At 37.2% G+C, this 18,540-nt stretch overlaps 1 protein-coding gene across 1 annotated transcript; it reads right to left on the bottom strand.

Annotated features, from left to right (window-relative positions):
- Window positions 1-11,221: 11,221 nt before the first annotated feature.
- Window positions 11,222-12,190, bottom strand: LOC122426704 (olfactory receptor 10K1-like). The gene has a single exon (XM_043445823.1). It carries the CDS (start codon window positions 12,188-12,190, stop codon window positions 11,222-11,224), a length of 969 nt encoding a protein of 322 aa, XP_043301758.1.
- Between the last annotated feature and the right edge of the window lie 6,350 nt (window positions 12,191-18,540).

Here is an 18,540-nt window from a genome sequence, read left to right as displayed (position 1 = left end):
TACTCTTGAAGCCTATCTTGGAGAATTTTGAGCATTACTTTGCTAGCATGAGATATGAGTACAATTGTGCAGTAGTTTGAACATTCTTTGTTTCATATTATGTCCAGTTTAAAAAGAGGTGCTCAGTCATGCACCTATGATTACCTTATCATGACAAAGAAAGTAAGAATCTACAACATAGAAAAGCCAGTCTCTTCAATAAGTAGTGTTGGAACTGGACAGCAACATGCAAAAGCATGAAATTAAAACACTCCCTAACACCACATATAAAAATAAACTAAAAATGTGCATACATACAGGATCTAGAAAAATGGTACTGAAGAATTTATTTACAGGGCAACAGTGAAGAAACAGACATAGAGAATAGACTTATGGACATGAGGAGAGGGGAGGAGAGGGTCAGATGTATATCTTTGCATACATGGAAAGAGTAACATGGAAACTTACATTACCATATGTAAAACAGCCCACGGGAATTTGCTGTATTGCTCAGGAAACTTAAACAGGGGCTCTGCTTGACATCGTGAGAAAATATTTGTAAATGAAGAGAAATATTTGCAAATGAATATTTGTAAATGAAGTAACTGGCAAGGAATTAATCTCCAAAATATACCAACTGCCCATGCAGCTCAATGTAAAAAAAAAAAAAAAAAAATCAAGCAAACCAGTCACAAATGAGCAGAAGACCTAAATAGACATTTCTCCAAGTAAGACCTACAGATGACCAACAACCACGTGAAAAGATTTTCAACATCACTGATTATTAGAGGAATGCAAATCAATCTAGATGGTTAGATGCGGAAGGAGATGGGAGGGAGGTTCAAAAGGGAGGGGATATATGTATACCTATGGCTGATTCATGTTGAGCTTTGACAGAAAACAGCAAAATTCTGTAAAGCAATTATTCTTCAATAAAAAATAAATTTAGAAAAATTTTAAAAATAAATAAATAAATTCAAAATGGATTAAAGACCTAAATGTGAAGCCAAACACTATAAAACTCCTAGAGGAAAACATAGGCAGAACACTCTGACATAAACTGTAGCAAGATCTTGTTTGACCCTACTTCTAGAATAATGAAAATAAAAACAAATTCAACAAATGAGACCTCATGAAACTAAATAGCTTTTTCACAGCAAAAATCAAAAGATAACCTTCAGAATGGGAGATAATATTTGTAAATGAAGCAACTGGCAAGGAATTAATCTCCAAAATATAACAACAGCCCATGCAGCTCAATGTAAAAAAAAAAAAAAAGCAAACCAGTCAAAAATGAGCAGAAAACCTAAATAGACATTTCTCCAAATAAGACCTACAGATGACCAACAAACACATGAAAAGGTTTTCATCATCACTGATTACTAGAGGAATACAAATCAAAGCTGCAAAGATTAGAGGAATGCAAATCAAAGCCTCACACCAGTCAGAATGGCCATCATCAAAAAATCTATAAAACAATAAATATGGAGAGAGTGTGGAGAAAAGGCAACCTCCTACACTTTTAGTGGGAATGTAAATGTGTGTAGCCACTATGGAGAACAATATAGACGTTCTTTAAGAAACTAAAAATGGAATTACCATATGACCCAGTAATCACACCCCTGGGCATATACTTGGAGAAAATCATAGTTTAAAAAGATACATGCACCCCAGTGTTCATTGCAGCACTGTTTCCAATCGTCAGGACATGAAGGCAGCCTAAATGTCTATCATAAAAGGAAGAGGTAAAGAAGACATGGTACATATATACAATGGAACACTGTTGTTTTTGTTTCAGTCCCTAAATTGTGTACAATTCTGTAGACCACCAGGCACCTCTGTCCATAGGATTTCCCAGGCAAGTATACTGGAGTGGGTTGCCATTTCCTTCTCCAGAGGATCTTCCCAACCTAGAGCTCAAAGCTGTGTCTCCTGCATTGACAGGCAGGTTTTTTTTTTGTTTGTTTTTTTGTTTTTACCACTGAGCCCCTTGGAAAGCCTACAGTGGAAAATTGCTAAGCCATAAAAGGGAACAAAATTGTGCCACTTGCAAAGACATGGATGGACCTAGAGACTGCCATACAGAGTGCCATACAGAGTGCCATAAAGAGAAAAGCAATATATTAATAGTATAATATTGCTTATATGTGGAACCCAGATAAATGGTCCAAATGAATTAATTTGCCAAGCAGAAATAGAGACACAGATGTAGAGAACGAAAGTATGGATACTAAAGTGGGGGTGAGATTAATTGGGAAATTGGGATTGACATATATATATCCAGTTCAGTTCAGTAGCTCAGTCATGTCCGACTCTGCGACCCCATGAATCGCAGCACGCCAGGCCTCCTTGTCCACCACCACCTCCCGGACTTTACTCAAACTCATGTCCATCGAGTCGGTGATGCCATCCAACCATCTCATCCTCTGTCATCCCCTTCTCCTCCTGCCTTCAATCCCTCCCAGCATCAGGGTCTTTTCCAGTGAGTCAACTCTTCGCGTGAGGTGGCCAAAGTATTGGAGTGTCAGCTTCAACATCAGTCCTTCCAATGAACACCCAGGACTGATCTCCTTTAGGATGGACCGATTGGAACTCCTTGCAGTCCAAGGGACTCTCAAGAGTCTTCTCAAGCACCATAGTTCAAAAGCATCAATTCTTCAGCACTCAGCTTTCTTTATAGTCCAACTCTGACATCCATACCTGACTACTGGAAAAACCATAGCCTTGACTAGACGGACCTTTGTTGGCAAAGTAATGTCTCTGCTTTTTAATATGCTTTCTAGGTTGGTCACAACTTTCCTTCCAAGCCGTAAGTGTCTTAATTTCATGGCTGAAATCACCATCTGCAGTGATTTGGGAGCCCCCCAAAATAAAGTCTGACACTGTTTTCACTGTTTCCCCATCTATTTGCCATGAAGTGATAGGACCAGATGCCATGATCTTAGTTTTCTGAATGTTGAGCTTTAAGCCAACATTTTCACTCTCCTCTTTCACTTTCATCAAGAGGCTCTTTAGTTCTTCTTCACTTTCTACCATAAGGCTGGTGTCATCTGCATATCTGAGGTTATTGATATTTCTCCCAGCAATCTTGATTCCAACTTGTGCTTCTTCCAGCCCAGCGTTTCTCATGATGTACTCTGCATATAAGTTAAATAAGCAGGGTGACAGTATACAGCCTTGATGTACTGCTTTTCCTATTGGGAACCAGTCTGTTGTTCCATGCCCAGTTCTAACTGTTGCTTCCTGGTCTGCATACAGGTTTCTCAAGAGGCAGGTCAATATATTAATATGTGTAAAATAGATAACTAGTGAGAACCTACTGTATAGCACAGGGAACTCTATTCAATCCTCTGTGGTGACTTAAATGGGAAGGAAATCCAAAAACCGGGGGATATACGCATATGTATAGCTGATTCACTTTGTTGTACAGAAGAAACTAACACAACATTATAAAGTAACTATACTCCAATAAAAATTAATAACAATAAATAAAATGAAGTGCTCAGGCCTGAAGATGATTTTGATATAGGAGTAAGACATAATGAGGGAAAAAATATTTTACTAGCAATTGCAAGATTTTAGGTGATTAAGTCACAACTTTTAAAAAGTTATAGCTTTTCTCTAAATCTAAACTTTAAAATATAGAAAACCTGGATAATATAATTTTTTATTTTGCTTTTTTATTTTGCAGGGGTTTTGTTTGCATTTAATGGATAACATAAAAGAAAGCATGTGTGAATGTAAGTGAAAGTGAAAGTGAAGTCCTGTCCAACTCTTTGCGACTCCACGGGCTGTAGCCTACCAGACTTCTCCATCCATGGGATTTTCCAGGCAAGAAGCTGCACAGAATCTAAGACTCATATTAATCAAGACTTTGCGCATCTCTGCAAGGACCTTTTATTTCTTTAATCCACCAAATATGTTGTTTCTCAATGCCTTTTTCACCACTCCTTTGAGCCACTCCTTTGAACCACTCCTTATATATTACAGAAGACATGCTACATAAATATAGAGGAAATAATAACCACCCTGTCTTGCCTCAGGATGAGGAAGATGTCTAGACAGCTTTCCACACTAAATTTATTAAGAAGAACTCCCAGTTTCAAATCTGTCGTCTGAGTGTATAAAGGACTTGGGTGTTCATCTCGTCCAGCTTCTCACCTATACAGAAATTGCTTCATCAGTATCTCCAAGATAAAACAGCTTTCCCTGGCAGGTATCACAAAAAGCACATTCCTGCTGTTTTTTACTATCATTAGTATTGAATTAGTCAAAAAGTTTATTCAGTTTTAAGTAAAAATTAAAAACGCATTCTTCATTTTCACCAAAAACTGTATTGAACAACATACTCATTTACGAATGAACTTTTTGGCCAACCCAATATCACTCCTCATTTTAGTTGATACTCGCCTCTGATTTTCTGTTCCTGTGTCATGCAGTAGTTCTGATCTTGGCTCACAGGTGTTTGAGACAATTATGATTAATAATCTGATCCTTTCCCTTTACTCCTCTAACTTGAATTTCGGACATTTCAGCTTTTTGTGTGCAGTGTTCTACTTATCAGTATTCTTTTTAAAACTTAATAATACTGGAGCCCATATTTCATGTATGACCTCAACTTTCAGGGTAAAAGGTAACCATATTCTTTCTTGTTAATTTTATTTAGATTTTCAAATCAAAGTATATAAAATCTTCAATAAGGCTCTCACATTTTTTAATTACTATCTCTATTCTTATTTCTGTCTTCTATTTTTTAGCTTTTGGATTAAGTCTTTTCATGTTATTTTATTATTACTAGTAGCATAATTGTCATTTTACTGACTACATTTCTAAGTACAATATTGGCTATCTCCATTTTTTGTTCTCTTGTTTTTTTTTTGTTTTTTTTTCCATTTTTTCCTAATGAGCTTGCAAATGTCATTTATTATTTTTTAGGAATGGAATATTTATTTATTATAGACACTTCCTTGTTGATATTTAAATAACTTCTTTAATTTATATAGCTTTCGTGTTAGTGAGAGAATGTGATTGATGTAAGTTCTATTATTAGAATTTATTTAACTTTTATTATTGGTGTCTTCCAAATTACTCCTGGTGAAGTATTTGCATTTATGTATTTTAGTATGCATATCATTTTAATTCTACTAATGTAGCTATTTTAGTGAGCAGTATCATTATTTGTTTTATATTTGTGACCTGTAATGATTCAGTAGTGCTGAATCCAAATACTTCACTGTATATATTACAAATAAGCATTTCATTATATTTCTAGAAATATTGACTCAATTTTCTTATGGAATCTGTTTTTGTATTCTAAATAAATCTTTTGGGATTCCATATATATCCTATCACCAAAACAGTAGCAGAGATATAAAAATAAAAGCATTCATCAAGAAGGTTAAAAGTAAAGGATAGCATATAGTAGATATCAACAAAAGTATAGATATCATTGTCTTCAAAGTCATTATGCTAAGTTAAAGTAGCCAAGTGCATAAGGCTACACTGTAAACTTCATTTATATGAATTTTCCAGAATAGGAAACTCTATACAGGCAGAAAGCAGATTAGACCATAGGCTAGGGACAGAACATAATTTGATTGGAAACGGATAAGAAATGTCTTCTGGCAATGATTAAAAATGCCCTAAAACTGGACTGTGGTGGTAATTAGACAATTCTTCAACTTTAACAATCAAAATGCATGAATATTTGATATATTAAGCTATTTTTTAATTATTATAGAGAAAATTCATAGAAATCATGCTGATTTTTTTTTTCTATATGTGTCTATTTTAATAACTAACTAGAGGACTTGGGGTCAAGAGGATCCATTTAATATTCATTATTTTAGTCCTTCTTTAGGATCTTTCAGTGTTTCTGAAACACACTAGATCTGTTTTATTTTGATAAAAATAATTATTAACTATTTCCATTTTCAATCTGATGACTTAGAGCTGGCCATACTAGTAATGCCTTATTCTATATTCAGCTCTCACTTTTGATACAGCCATGTTGTTCAGCCAATGTTGTGGCCAATTCTTTGCAACCTCATGGACTGTAGTGCTCCAGGCTTCCTTGCCTTCACTGTTTCCCAGAGTCTGCTCAAGCTCATGTCCATTGAGTGTGTGATGCCATCCAACCATAAATATATATCAAAAAAAGAAGATTATTTACCAAAGTGTAGAAGTGGAAGATGGGTTCTACCAAATTCAGTACAGATGGATTGTGTTAGATGGCAAATTATACCTATTTATTTCACTTGTTTCCCTCTTTGGACAGCTACAATATAGACATGCAAGAAAGATAAGAAGACTGACTTATCAATGGCTTCAAACTGATGAGACCATGGCTCATTATCTTATCTGTACATACAGAATAACTACTTTCTGAAGTGACCAAAATTGTCCTTAGCACTTTTCTTTTTCACACCCACTACCTATTATAATCTCTGTTTATAAATTCATGTGGGATTCCCCATACCTAGAACAAAACATGGTAGAGTAATTAAATTCTATGGTAGAATAATTAAATTCTGATAACTAAACTGCATATAGAAAAAACATTGCATACACATCATGGGAGAATGAAAATCAGTATAAATTGGGGTCAGAAACTTGCAATAGTGTGTTTGTGGGGTTGTTTTTTTTTTTTTTTGTCCTGTAGTAAAGAACCAAAAAAAAAAAAAAAATACTTTCCATTTTCTAGCAAAAATAAATAAAAACTTAACAAAGAGGGAAATAAGAATATATTTTAGCCATGTAAAAGTCCATTATGTAAAATTATCTTAGATCACATTTATTATATTTACTGCATAACTAAACCTCCCCTAAAGTTTTAATAGGCAGAAAAAAAAAAAAAAGAACCTTTTAAATTCCTTTTCTTTTATTCAATGTGATAACAAGCATTTGTCTCTGAGAAATATATCTTTGATATTATATATGCATATGTATAGTTGATCATACCTCAGCTTAATTAAGGTCATATAAGACAAACCCACAGCAATTATTCTCAACAGCAAAAAACTGAAAGCATATCCTATAAGACTGGAACAAGACAAGGGTACTCACTCTTGCCATTATTATTATTCAACAAAGTTTTGGAAGTCCCAGCCACAGAAATCAGAGAAGAAAATAAATAAAGGAATCCAGATTGGAAAGGAAGAAGTAAAATTCTCATTGTTTCAGAGGGCACAATACTATACATAGAAAACCTTAAAGATGGCACCAGAAAATTGTTAGAGCTAATCAGTGAATGAAACTAAGCCATGCCGTGTGGGGCCACCCAAGATGGATGGGTCATGGTGGAGAGGTCTGACAGAATGTGGTCCACTGGAGAAGGGAATGGCAAACCACTTCAGTATTCTTGCCTTGAGAACCCCATGAACAGTATGAGAAGGCAAAAGGATAGGATACTGAAAGAGAAACTCCCCAGGTCAGTAGGTGCCCAATATGCTACTGGAGATCAGTGGAGAAATAACTCCAGAAAGAATGAAGAGATGGAGCCAAAGCAAAAACAACACCCAGTTGTGGATGTGACTGGTGGTAGAAGCAAGGTCCAATGCTGTAAAGAGCAATATTGCTTAGGAACCTGGAATGTTAGGTCCACAAATCAAGGCAGTTTGGAAGTACTCAAACAGGAGACGGCAAGAGTGAAAGTCGACATTCTAGGAATCAGCCAATTATGGACTGGAATGGGTGAATGTAACTCAGATGAGCATTATATCTACTACTGTGGGCAGGAATCCCTTAGAAGAAATGGAGTAGCCATCATAGTCAACAAAAGAGTCCAAAATGCAGTACTTGGATGCAATCTCAAAAACGACAGAATGAACTCTGTTCATTTCCAAGGCAAACCATTCAATATCATGGTAATCCAAGTCTATGCCCTGAACAGTAATGCTAAAGAAGCTGAAGTTGAACGGTTTTATGAAGACCTACAAGACCTTTTAGAACTAAGACCCAAAAAAGATGTTCTTTTTATTATAGGGGACTGGAATGCAAAAGTAGAAAGTCAAGAAACACCTGGAGTAACAGGCAAATTTGGCCTTGGAGTATAGAATGAAGCAGGGCAAAGGCTAATAGAGTTTTACCAAAAGAACGCACTGGTCATAGCAAACACCCTCTTCCAACAACCCAAGAGAAGACTCTACACATGGACATCACCAGATGGTCAATACTGAAATCAGATTGATTATATTCTTTGCAGCCAAAGATGGAGAAGCTCTATACAGGCAGCAAAAACAAGACCAGCTGACTGTGGCTCAGATCATGAACTCCTTATTGCCAAATTCAGACTTAAACTGAAGAAAGTGAGGAAAATCACTAGACCATTCAGGTATGACCGAAATCAAATCCCTTATGATTATACAGTAGAAGTGAGAAATAGATTTAAGGGACTAGATCTGATAAACAGAGTGCCTGATGAACTATGGATGGAGGTTCATGACATTATACAGGAGACAGGGATCAAGACCATCCCCAAGAAAAAGAAATGCAAAAAAGCAAAATGGCTGTCTGAGGAGGCCTTACAAATAGCTGTGGAAAGAAGAGAAGTGAAAAGCAAAGGAGAAAAGGAAAGATATGCCCATTTGAATGCAGAGTTCCAAAGAATAACAAGGAGAAATAAGAAAGCCTTCCTCAGCGATCAATGCAAAGATATAGAAGAAAACAATAGAATGGGAAAGACTAGAGATCTCTTCTAGAAAATTAGAGATGCCAAGGGAATATTTCATGCAAAGATGGGCTCAATAAAGGATGGAAATGGTATGGACCCAAAAGAAACAGAAGATATTGAGACGAGGTGGCAAGAATACATAGAACTGTACAAAAAAGATCTTCACGACCCAGATAATCACGATGGTGTGATCACTCACCTAGAGCCAGACATCCTGGAATGTGAAGTCAACTGGGCCTTAGGAAGCATCACTATGAATAAAGCTAGTGGAGGTGATGAAATTCCAGTTGAACTGAGCTATTTCAAATCCTAAAAGATAATGCTGTGAAAGTGCTGCACTCAATATGCCAGCAAATTTGGAAAACTCAGCAGTAGCCACAGGGCTGGAAAAGGTCAGTTTTCATTCTAATCCCAAAGAAATACAATGCCAAAAAATGCTCAAACTACTGTACAATTTCACTCATCTCACATGCTAGTAAAGTGATGCTCAAAATTTCCCAAGCCAGGCTTCAGCAATACGTGAACTGTGAACGTCTAGATGTTCAAGCTGGTTTTAGAAAAGGCAGAGGAACCAGAGATCAAATTGCCAACATCGGCGAGATGGTCAAAAAAGCAAGAGAGTTCCAGAAAAAAAAACATCTATTTCTGCTTTATTGATTATGCCAAAGCCTTTCACTGTTTGGATCACAATAAACTGTGGAAAATTCTGAAAGAGATGGGAATACCAGACCACCTGACCTGCCTCTTGAGAAACCTGTATGCAGATCAGAAAGCAATAGTTAGAACCGGACATGGAACAACAGACTGGTTCCAAATAGGAAAAGAAGTACGTCAAGGCTGTATATCATCACCCTACTTATTTACCTTATATGCAGAGTACATCATGATAAATGCCGGGCTGGAAGAAGCACAAGGTGGAATCAAGATTGCTGGGAGAAATATCAATAACCTCAGATATGCAGATGACACTACCCTTATGGCAGAAAGTGAAGAAGAACTAAAAACCCTCTTGATGAAAGTGAAAGAGGAGAGTGAAAAATTTGGCTTAAAACTCAACATTCAGAAAACTAAGATCATGGCATCCAGTGCCATCACTTCATGGCAAATAGATGGGGAAACAGTGGAAACAGTGGCTGACTTTATTTTTCTAGGCCCCAAAATCACTGCAGATGGTGATTGCAGCCATGAAATTAAAAGATGCTTACTCCTTGAAGGAAAGTTATGACCAACCTAGACAGCATATTAAAAAGTAGAGACATTACTTTGCCAACGAAGGTCCGTCTAGTCAAGGCTATGGTTTTCCCAGTGGTCATGTATGGATGTGAGAATTGGACTGTGAAGAAAGTAGAGCACTAAAGAATTGATGCTTTTGAACTGTGGTGTTGGAGAAGACTCTTGAGAGTCCCTTGGACTGCAAGGAGATCCAACCAGTCCATCCTAAAGGAGATCAGTCCTGGGTGTTCATTGGAAGGACTGATGTTGAAGCTGAAGCTCCAATACTTTGGCCATCTCATGCAAAGAGTTGACTCATTGGAAAAGACCCTGATGCTCTGAGGGTTTGGGAGCAGGAGGAGAAGGGGACAGAGGAGGAGAAGAGGATGAGATGGCTGTATGGCATCACAGACTCAATGGACATGAGTCTGAGTAAATTCCAGGAGTTGGTTATGGACAGGAAGGCCTGACGTGCTGTGATTCATGGGGTGGCAAAGAGTCGGATGTGACTAAGCGACTAAACTGAAATGAACTGATGTAGGAAAAATGAACTGAATATGAAAAAGAGAGAGAGAGAGAGAGAGAGAGAGTGTGTGTGTGTGTGTGTATACTTAGTCACTCAATTGTGTCTGAATCTTTGAGACCCCATAAACTATATATAGCCTGCCAGACTCCTTGTTCATGGGATTCTCCAGGAAAGAATACTGGAGTGGGTAGCCATTCCCTTCTCCAGGGATCTTCCTCCTGGAGAAGGGAATGAGGGCTTCAGTCCATGAGGCAGCAAAGAGTCAGACACAACTGAGTGACTAAGCACAACACAGTGCATATATAAATACATATATATGAATCAATTTGGTATGCACTTGAAATTAACACTACTTGTAAATCAACTATACTTCAATTTAAAAATGAGGTTTCTTCAGAATTCCCCAGCAGTCCAGTGGGTAGGACTCCATTCTCTCACTGCCGAGGGCCTTTGTTCAATCCCTAGTTGGGGAATTAAAATCCTCCAACCTGTATAGTGAAGTCAAAAAACATATCTTTTAAAGTGAGGTTTCCTTTATTTTATTTCACAATTTGAATGTATATTTACTCACCTCTTTTTTGATGTATATGTTTTTGAGTAATCAAACTTTATAGCAGTGAAATATAATGAAATTTGTTCTTTAACTGAGTGATTCTTTCCCTCATCTGCATAGACCTCTTAGAGTATCACTGATGGTAGAAAGCCAAAATATCTTAACTTCTCTGAGCCTCATTCTCCTAATATGCAAAATATTCTTATAGTAGTGTGTTCTACACTCAATTAAGAAACTGTGTGAAAGTGCACATATTACCTGTCACATGAAAGGCATACAATTAACTGAATAGTGATAACTTGGCTCGTTGATTAACGAGACATGAAGTTTGGGCCATTGTTCTTTGAAGAGCTGATTTGAATTCCTTATTTCTCAGGCTGTAAATCATTGGGTTGAACAATGGTGTGAGGATGGTATAAGACACAGATATTAGGGTGTCTTGACTTGAAGAGTAATTGGATTTGGGCCTTAAGTAGATGAAAGAAGCACAACCATAATGAACAGTTATCACAATGAGATGGGAGGCACAGGTAGAGAAGGCCTTATATCTTCCAACAGAGGATGGGATTTTTAGAATAGCAGAGATGATGCGGATGTAGGAGATCAGGATAAGTAACAGGGGGATAACCAAGACAAACACACCAAGCACAAATATGACCAATTGACTTAGATAAGAGTGGTGAGATGCCAGCTTGAGGACTGGAGAGATGTCACAGAAGAAGTGATGGAGCTGATTGGAGGAGTGGAATGGCAGCTGAAATACCAGAGAAGTGGTGACCAGTGACACAGAGAAGCCACAGGCACAGGCAGCAGCCACAAGTCCCACACACATCCCAAAACCCATGAGCACTGTGTAGCGCAGAGGGTTACAGATGGCCACATAGCGATCATAACCCATGGCTGCCAGCAGAAAGGAGTGAGAGCAAATGAGGAAGAGGAAGGAAAACATCTGGATGGCACAGCCCAGGAAGGAAATGGTCTTCTTCTGGGCTAGCAGGTCCACCAGCATCTTGGGTACAATGACGAAGGTGTAGCAAGTCTCAGAGCAGGAGAGGACACCAAGGAAGAAGTACATGGGGGTGTGGAGGGCTCTGTCCAGCACAATGGTGGAAACGATGATGGCATTGGTGCCCAGCATGAACAAGTACACAAGCAGGAAGACAGCAAAGAGCAGCCGCTGCAGCCCAGCCAGAGAGGAGAAGCCGAGGAAGACAAACTCCGTCACTAAGGTCTCATTGGCCCACTCCATGCTCACTGCTATACAGGAGAGCTAGAGCCAGAGCCACAGGCCAGGATCCAGGGATGGAGAAAGGCATGGGGAACTCAGCACCAAGTCTGCAGGTGGCAGGCATCTCCAGATGTTTGATGGAACTCATTCATTCCCTCCAAAATAGCCTGCCAAAGTAAGAATTAAGGCTAAATATGGAACAGAATAATTGACAATCTAGGAGCAGACTTTTCCCAAGGCTATTAACATGTTATCTCTAAAAGAAAGAAATTGGAATTACCTGATTTTTTTTCCCTTGTGTCTTAATTACAAATTATTGTTTTGTTGTTGTTGTTTTTTGCTCACTACAAGCCCAAGGAAGCCAACTCTCCAAAAGTGAAAAATATGGATGGTTAACTTCAGTTATCTGAATTTGATCAGACTATGGATAAAGAATGAGTAGTGTTCAAACATCATGAGCCAAGGATGGATCAGGTAACATTAGTTTAAGCAAATATTATTTTTCAGGAAAAGGAGTGTCACTAAGTTTGTTAAAAAAACAGAGAGACTAGTTAACTGTGGCATTTTGCAACTCTCTTCACTTTTCCTATTATGCACATGATTGTGCTAATTCACTTCAATCATGTCCAACTCTTTGAGACCCTATGGACTGTAGACCCCAGGCTTCTCTGTCCATGGGGTTCTTCAGGCAAGAATACTTGAGTGGGTTGCCATGCCCTTCTCCAGGGAATCCTCTCAACCCAGGGATCGAACCCATATCTCTTATATCTCCTGCACTGGCAGGCGGGTTCCTTTACCACTAGTGCCACCTGGGAAGCCCATTATAGGTGCCTCGAAGAAACACAGAAAAATAGAATTTTGCAAAAATGGCCAAGGACTTGTTACAGAGTGTGAGAGAGAATGGGAAAATTGATCAGTTTTCCAAATTTCAACCCCTGATATATATCATAGGTTATATCTTTTATATATTGATATGTCAATAAGATTCCTTTTGAATATTCTGCTACTAAACACAGTTTGCAAACTGCTAGAAAGGGCTATTTGTAAATTCATTTTTAGGTCTTATATCAGAAAGTTTTTCCCAGGTGTATTTCCCACTGACCAAGCCTAAGAAGTAAGAAAGTATTCTCTGGATGCAAAATAACCTAGCATGTATTGGTTGTGTCTAGTGTTTATTTATAAACTTTTCAGTGTATTTGTATGCTTTTACATCACTTTTTAATTGAAGAATCATTTGCATCTGCTACCACGATATTTTTTTTTTTTTTTTTGCATTTTCCTAGTCAATGCCAAAGACCCTAAGTTAAATGATTGGAAATTTCTGAAGTTCATTGTATGTATTGTTAGAATCTGAAGGTAATAAGTTTTGTACTTTCTTAATTACTAGAAACTGGTCCTAAGCTTAGTAGGTATTCATTTATCTGAAGTTAGTATTAGAATACTCACGTACACTTGTTTTAAAGCTCTTTAACACAGATAATAGAAATTTTTTCATCCTGTAACCAAAAAAAAATATTTCTGTTATATATAAGTATAAAGAATGTGTATACTATTTTCATCCCCATTATATACATATATCCATGTATACTAATTGTATTATCAAGAAACACAAACTAATGAGACAGTTTCCCTACAGAATGCTTCTATCTTTACAAATGAATTTCCATATATTCCAAGACACTGAGGGAATCTCAGTGGTGATCATTGTTTATCCTTGTCATATCACGTTGCCAAGATCTTTCTGGATCTCCTTTCAACTGCTGTTGCTGCTGCTGCTGCTAAGTCGCTTCAGTCGTGTCCGACTCTGTGCGACCCCATAGACCGCAGCCCACCAGGCTCCGCCGTCCCTGGGATTCTCCAGGCAAGAACATTGGAGTGGGTTGCCATTTCCTTCTCCAATGTGTGAAAGTGAAGTCGCTCAGTCGTGTCCGACTCCTAGCAACCCCATGGACTGCAGCCTACCAGGCTCCTCCGTCCATGGGGTTTTCCAGGCAAGAGTACTGGAGTGGGGTGCCATAGGCTTCTCCCTCCTTTCAACCAATCTATGTCTAATCCCCATTATTAATCATAAGTAGACCCCAGAAGTTAGAATGACCTGATTCTGAAATAATGCCTGTTATCAACCCCATATCCCCCCTCCACCCTGCCATGAGAAAAACCTGGACTACTTGTCCCTCAGATTCATGAAGGCAACTGATTTCAGTTAAGTGGATTTTATATACTGTTAATATAATCCCATAATCTAAACGAGTTATGTGATTGATATATTTGCCTTTTCGTGGTGTATGGAGACCCACTGGCACAGTGTATCTGAGAAGGCAGGCCCCTCTGCTCAAGAACACATCAAAGACCACCACCGTGTGTTATATCAGTACTAGGGATAGAAAGATATACAAGCAGAAGAATAAAAAGATCATCCAGCCAAATACCTGCTGGCTATAAGATTAAGGTAAAAGATCCCTTAATTTGGATTAAGATCTACATTTCCAGTCTAGTTTTGTGTGACTTTGGACAAAGTTCTTGGATATTCAGTCTCTTCATTTTAAAATTAAAGAGAACAGGGCAATAACTAATAAACAATTAGGGTGCATAGAATGTACTTAAGCAGAGGCTCCTTGCATGATATTACACAGAAGGAGATTTTATTTAGCCTAGCAGTTGAGTACTGACCCTTAACAGTCTTTTCAACTCATAGATTCCAAGATCCTCCAGTAGATGACTCTGCAAGTCCCCTTATAATATTCTAGAGGCTATAGATGGAATTCAGGTTATGATCCTTGTAGATGACACTTCCCCACCTTTACTTTTCTAAGCCCTTAGATACTCCACAGGGATTTTATGTAGTTTAGATTTAAATAGTGATTCAATATTTGAGGATAGTGTGTACCTCGAAAGAGAGAAAATCTATATATTTTTTAGATGCAATACTTTTGAGGTATTCAAATATTTATCTTTAGGGAAAGTATCAGTCAATTAACTGAGAGAAATTATAGACAGTCTCAGATAGCAAAGAAGTGAATTTTTATATTCTTAAGTACACATGAACATCCTGAATTTGCCTTACTAAAATGAAATTTAAGTTTCAGTTTTCAATTATAGCTAAAGTCATACATCCATGAGTAGACAGAAGAAAGAGAACTTCAGATTTGATAAGTGTTATTTCATTTGATCCATGTCAATCATACTAAAACACAAAAGAAAGGAAAAGAGAGAGGAAGAAATGAAAGAAAGAAAGAGGAAGAGAGAGAAAAGAGAGACAGAGAAAGGAAGGAAGGAAACAAAGAAGGAAGTGGGAAAGAAAGAAGGAAAATCTAGTGGGAACAAAAATGATCCAGAATAATCATCAAGAAAAATTTAGAAAACTATACAGACCATGCTCCATCACTCTTAGGACCTCAGTTAAGAGCAGACCCTGGTTCTCCTTCTTAACCCTGCCACTTGCCAGAACTGCAGTGGGGGAGGTGCTCATAAGCACTACCCCTCTCCAAGGTCTAAACCCCACAAAGCCCCAGACTAACTAGATCAGTATTCCCACTCTTGAGCAAGTACCTACACTGCTCTCCTGCTTTCAATTCAGACAGAAGCAGCTAGTCAGTATCTGGAGTCCTTAGGAAAGGAGATTCTTAAGCCAGAGACCAGAACCTGCGAAAAGAATAGCAAAAGAGAGTGAATCTGCCTTGAGACAGAAACTCTCCTCTATGTCAAGAGAAGTAATCTCCTGTATCTAACAGGAAGCTGTTTGTCCAGCCAGAGTCACAATCTTGAGAAGTTCTGGTTCATACAATTCTTAGAACCACACAGGATGTGGTTATTAGAAGCATGTGCTGTGATCACTGGACTCCTGAGGCCTCATCTACTGCCCTGAGGACTTTTCCTTAAGGTTAATTAGAAGTCAAACTTATGCTAAAAAAAACAATGTTGCCAGTTTCTCAAAGATACCCTCAGTGAAGAAACTGGGAGCAGCAGCCATGAACATAATTAGCCCACATCAGAATTAGATGTTCAGTCTATCTGTGATGGATTCTGAAAAAAAAAAAAAAAAGAGAGAGAAAATCACTGCAATCTGATCTATAGTGCTGAAGACCAAGTGGACATTTTTCATAGAATTTTAAATCAGAATATTAGCATATTTATCCAGTGATTCTCAAATCTAGTGTTTATAAGAATCAAAGGAGGGCTTAATTACAAATTCATCTTTTCATATTCTTGTTCATAAATATTCTAGTCAGGAATATTGGGATGATCCACAAAAATCTAAATTTTTAACAAGTAGTTTTGTATTTAGTTGAGCATTATCATTAATGCTTGCTATCTTACAAATAAAGCTTAAAGTTTAAAATAAATGAAATGTGTGGATAAAAAAATAATTATATTAACCTTCTGTAGGTTTAACTTAATAATATCATAAAATAAATTTTCCCAACTTAAATGTATAGTAGAATGAGTTTTGACAAATGCATATATCCAAGCAACAACCACCCCATAAGGTTACAGAACATTTCTTCAACCCAAAAGAGTTTCCTCAGTTTCACTGAGTCCTGGCACAAGAGAAATAGTAACCTTGCTTTCTGTTGATACAGTTTGCTCTTTTCTAAAATTTAATATAAATGGAAACAAGCAGATTACTCAGTTCTGTCTCATTTTTTTTCACCTACTATGTTTTGGAGACACACTGTTCCATGAGTATTCCATTTTTTGTTAATTAATATGGTTGTTGGTTAAAGTATCCCATTTATTAATCATCACAATTTATTCACCTGTTGACCTGTTGAAAGACATTTAGATTATTTCCAGTTTGAGGCTAATAGGAGGAAAATGCCTATGAATATTAGTTTCTATGTCCTCATGTAGACGTATATGTTCATTTATGTTTGGTGAGTACCCATGAGTAGAGAGGCTTTTTAGTTGTTTATAAACTGCCAAACCATTTTCAGAGAGGTATCATAATTAATTCCCGTCAGCAATGTATGCCTATATCAGTGTTTTCACATCCCAGCCAACTCTTGGTGTAATCAGTCTTTTAAATTTCTTAAATGTGATATTTTACTTCACTTTTATCGTGTGTTTTTCTTGAATATTAATTATGTTGATCATTTTTCATGTGTTTTTGGCTATTTGTACATCTTGTTTTGTGAGCATGTATTCAAATATTTTACTATGTGTTAATTTTTGTTTTTCGTTTTTTTCTTTGTATTCAGACATTGTGATCGGAATGAAAGTCCTTAATTAGATATATATTTTGCAAATATTTATTCCTACTATATGGTTTATTTTTCTATTTTATTAATCATGCTTTTTTTTCTTTTATCGTACACAGCTTTACACTTCTGTGACCATTTCTGCCGTACAGCAAAGTAAATCAGCTATTCGTATACGTGCGTTAGTCGCTCAGTTGTGTCCGACTCTTTGTGACCCCATGGACTGTAACCTGCCATACCCCTCTGTCCATGTAATTCTCCAGGCAAAATTACTGGAGTGGGTATCCATGCCCTTCTCCAGAGGACTGTCCCAGCCCAGGGATCAAATCCAGGTCTCCTGTACTGCCGGTGGATTCTTTACCATCTCACCACCAGAGAAGCCCGCGTATGTCCCGTTTTGAGGGTCTCCTCCCCATTTAGGTCACCACAGGGCATGGATTAGAGTCCCCTGTGCTATACAGCGGGACTATTTCATATGTGGTATCTAGAGTGTTACATGCCAATCCCATTCTCCCAATTCATCCCATCACCTATCCCCCTTTGGCATCCGTATGCTTGTCTCTACTTCCGAATCTCTGTTTCTGCTTTGCAAATAAAATCATGCCTTTTTTTAACAGTTTTAATAAAATATAATTTTCATACCATAAAATATACACTTTTGAAGTGTACAGTTCAGTGGTTTTTAACATATTCACAGACATGAATATAGACATATATGTCCATATGAATATATATGTCCATATAAATATGGACATATATGTTCAACCATCAACTTTATGTAATTGCAGGTTTGCAGATGTTTTAATATTGATATAGTCTAAATTATCATTATTTTTCTTATTATTCTTTTTTACTTTATCCTGTATAATATATGTCTACTTCAAGCTGCAAACTATCTCCTATGCTTTATTATGAAATGTATGTTTGAGATTTTTATGCACACTCAATATTTCCTTGTATGGTATGTTGAAGCAACTTTTCAGTTCTCATTTAAATTCCTTGACAACTTCATTGAAAATGTATTGACCTTATATTTATAGTAGTATTTTCATTGTTTACATTCTGTTGCATTGACTCATGTGTCTATACTATTTCATTTTTAATATAAAAGCATAAATTGAAGATTAACAGTCACCCATATTCTTTACTGCCCTAGAGGTAACCATTGTTACC

The sequence above is a fragment of the Cervus canadensis genome, chromosome 2 (assembly GCF_019320065.1).
Source record: "Cervus canadensis isolate Bull #8, Minnesota chromosome 2, ASM1932006v1, whole genome shotgun sequence".
NCBI lineage: Eukaryota > Metazoa > Chordata > Mammalia > Artiodactyla > Cervidae > Cervus > Cervus canadensis.
This window is presented reverse-complemented; position numbering and strand designations above follow the sequence as displayed.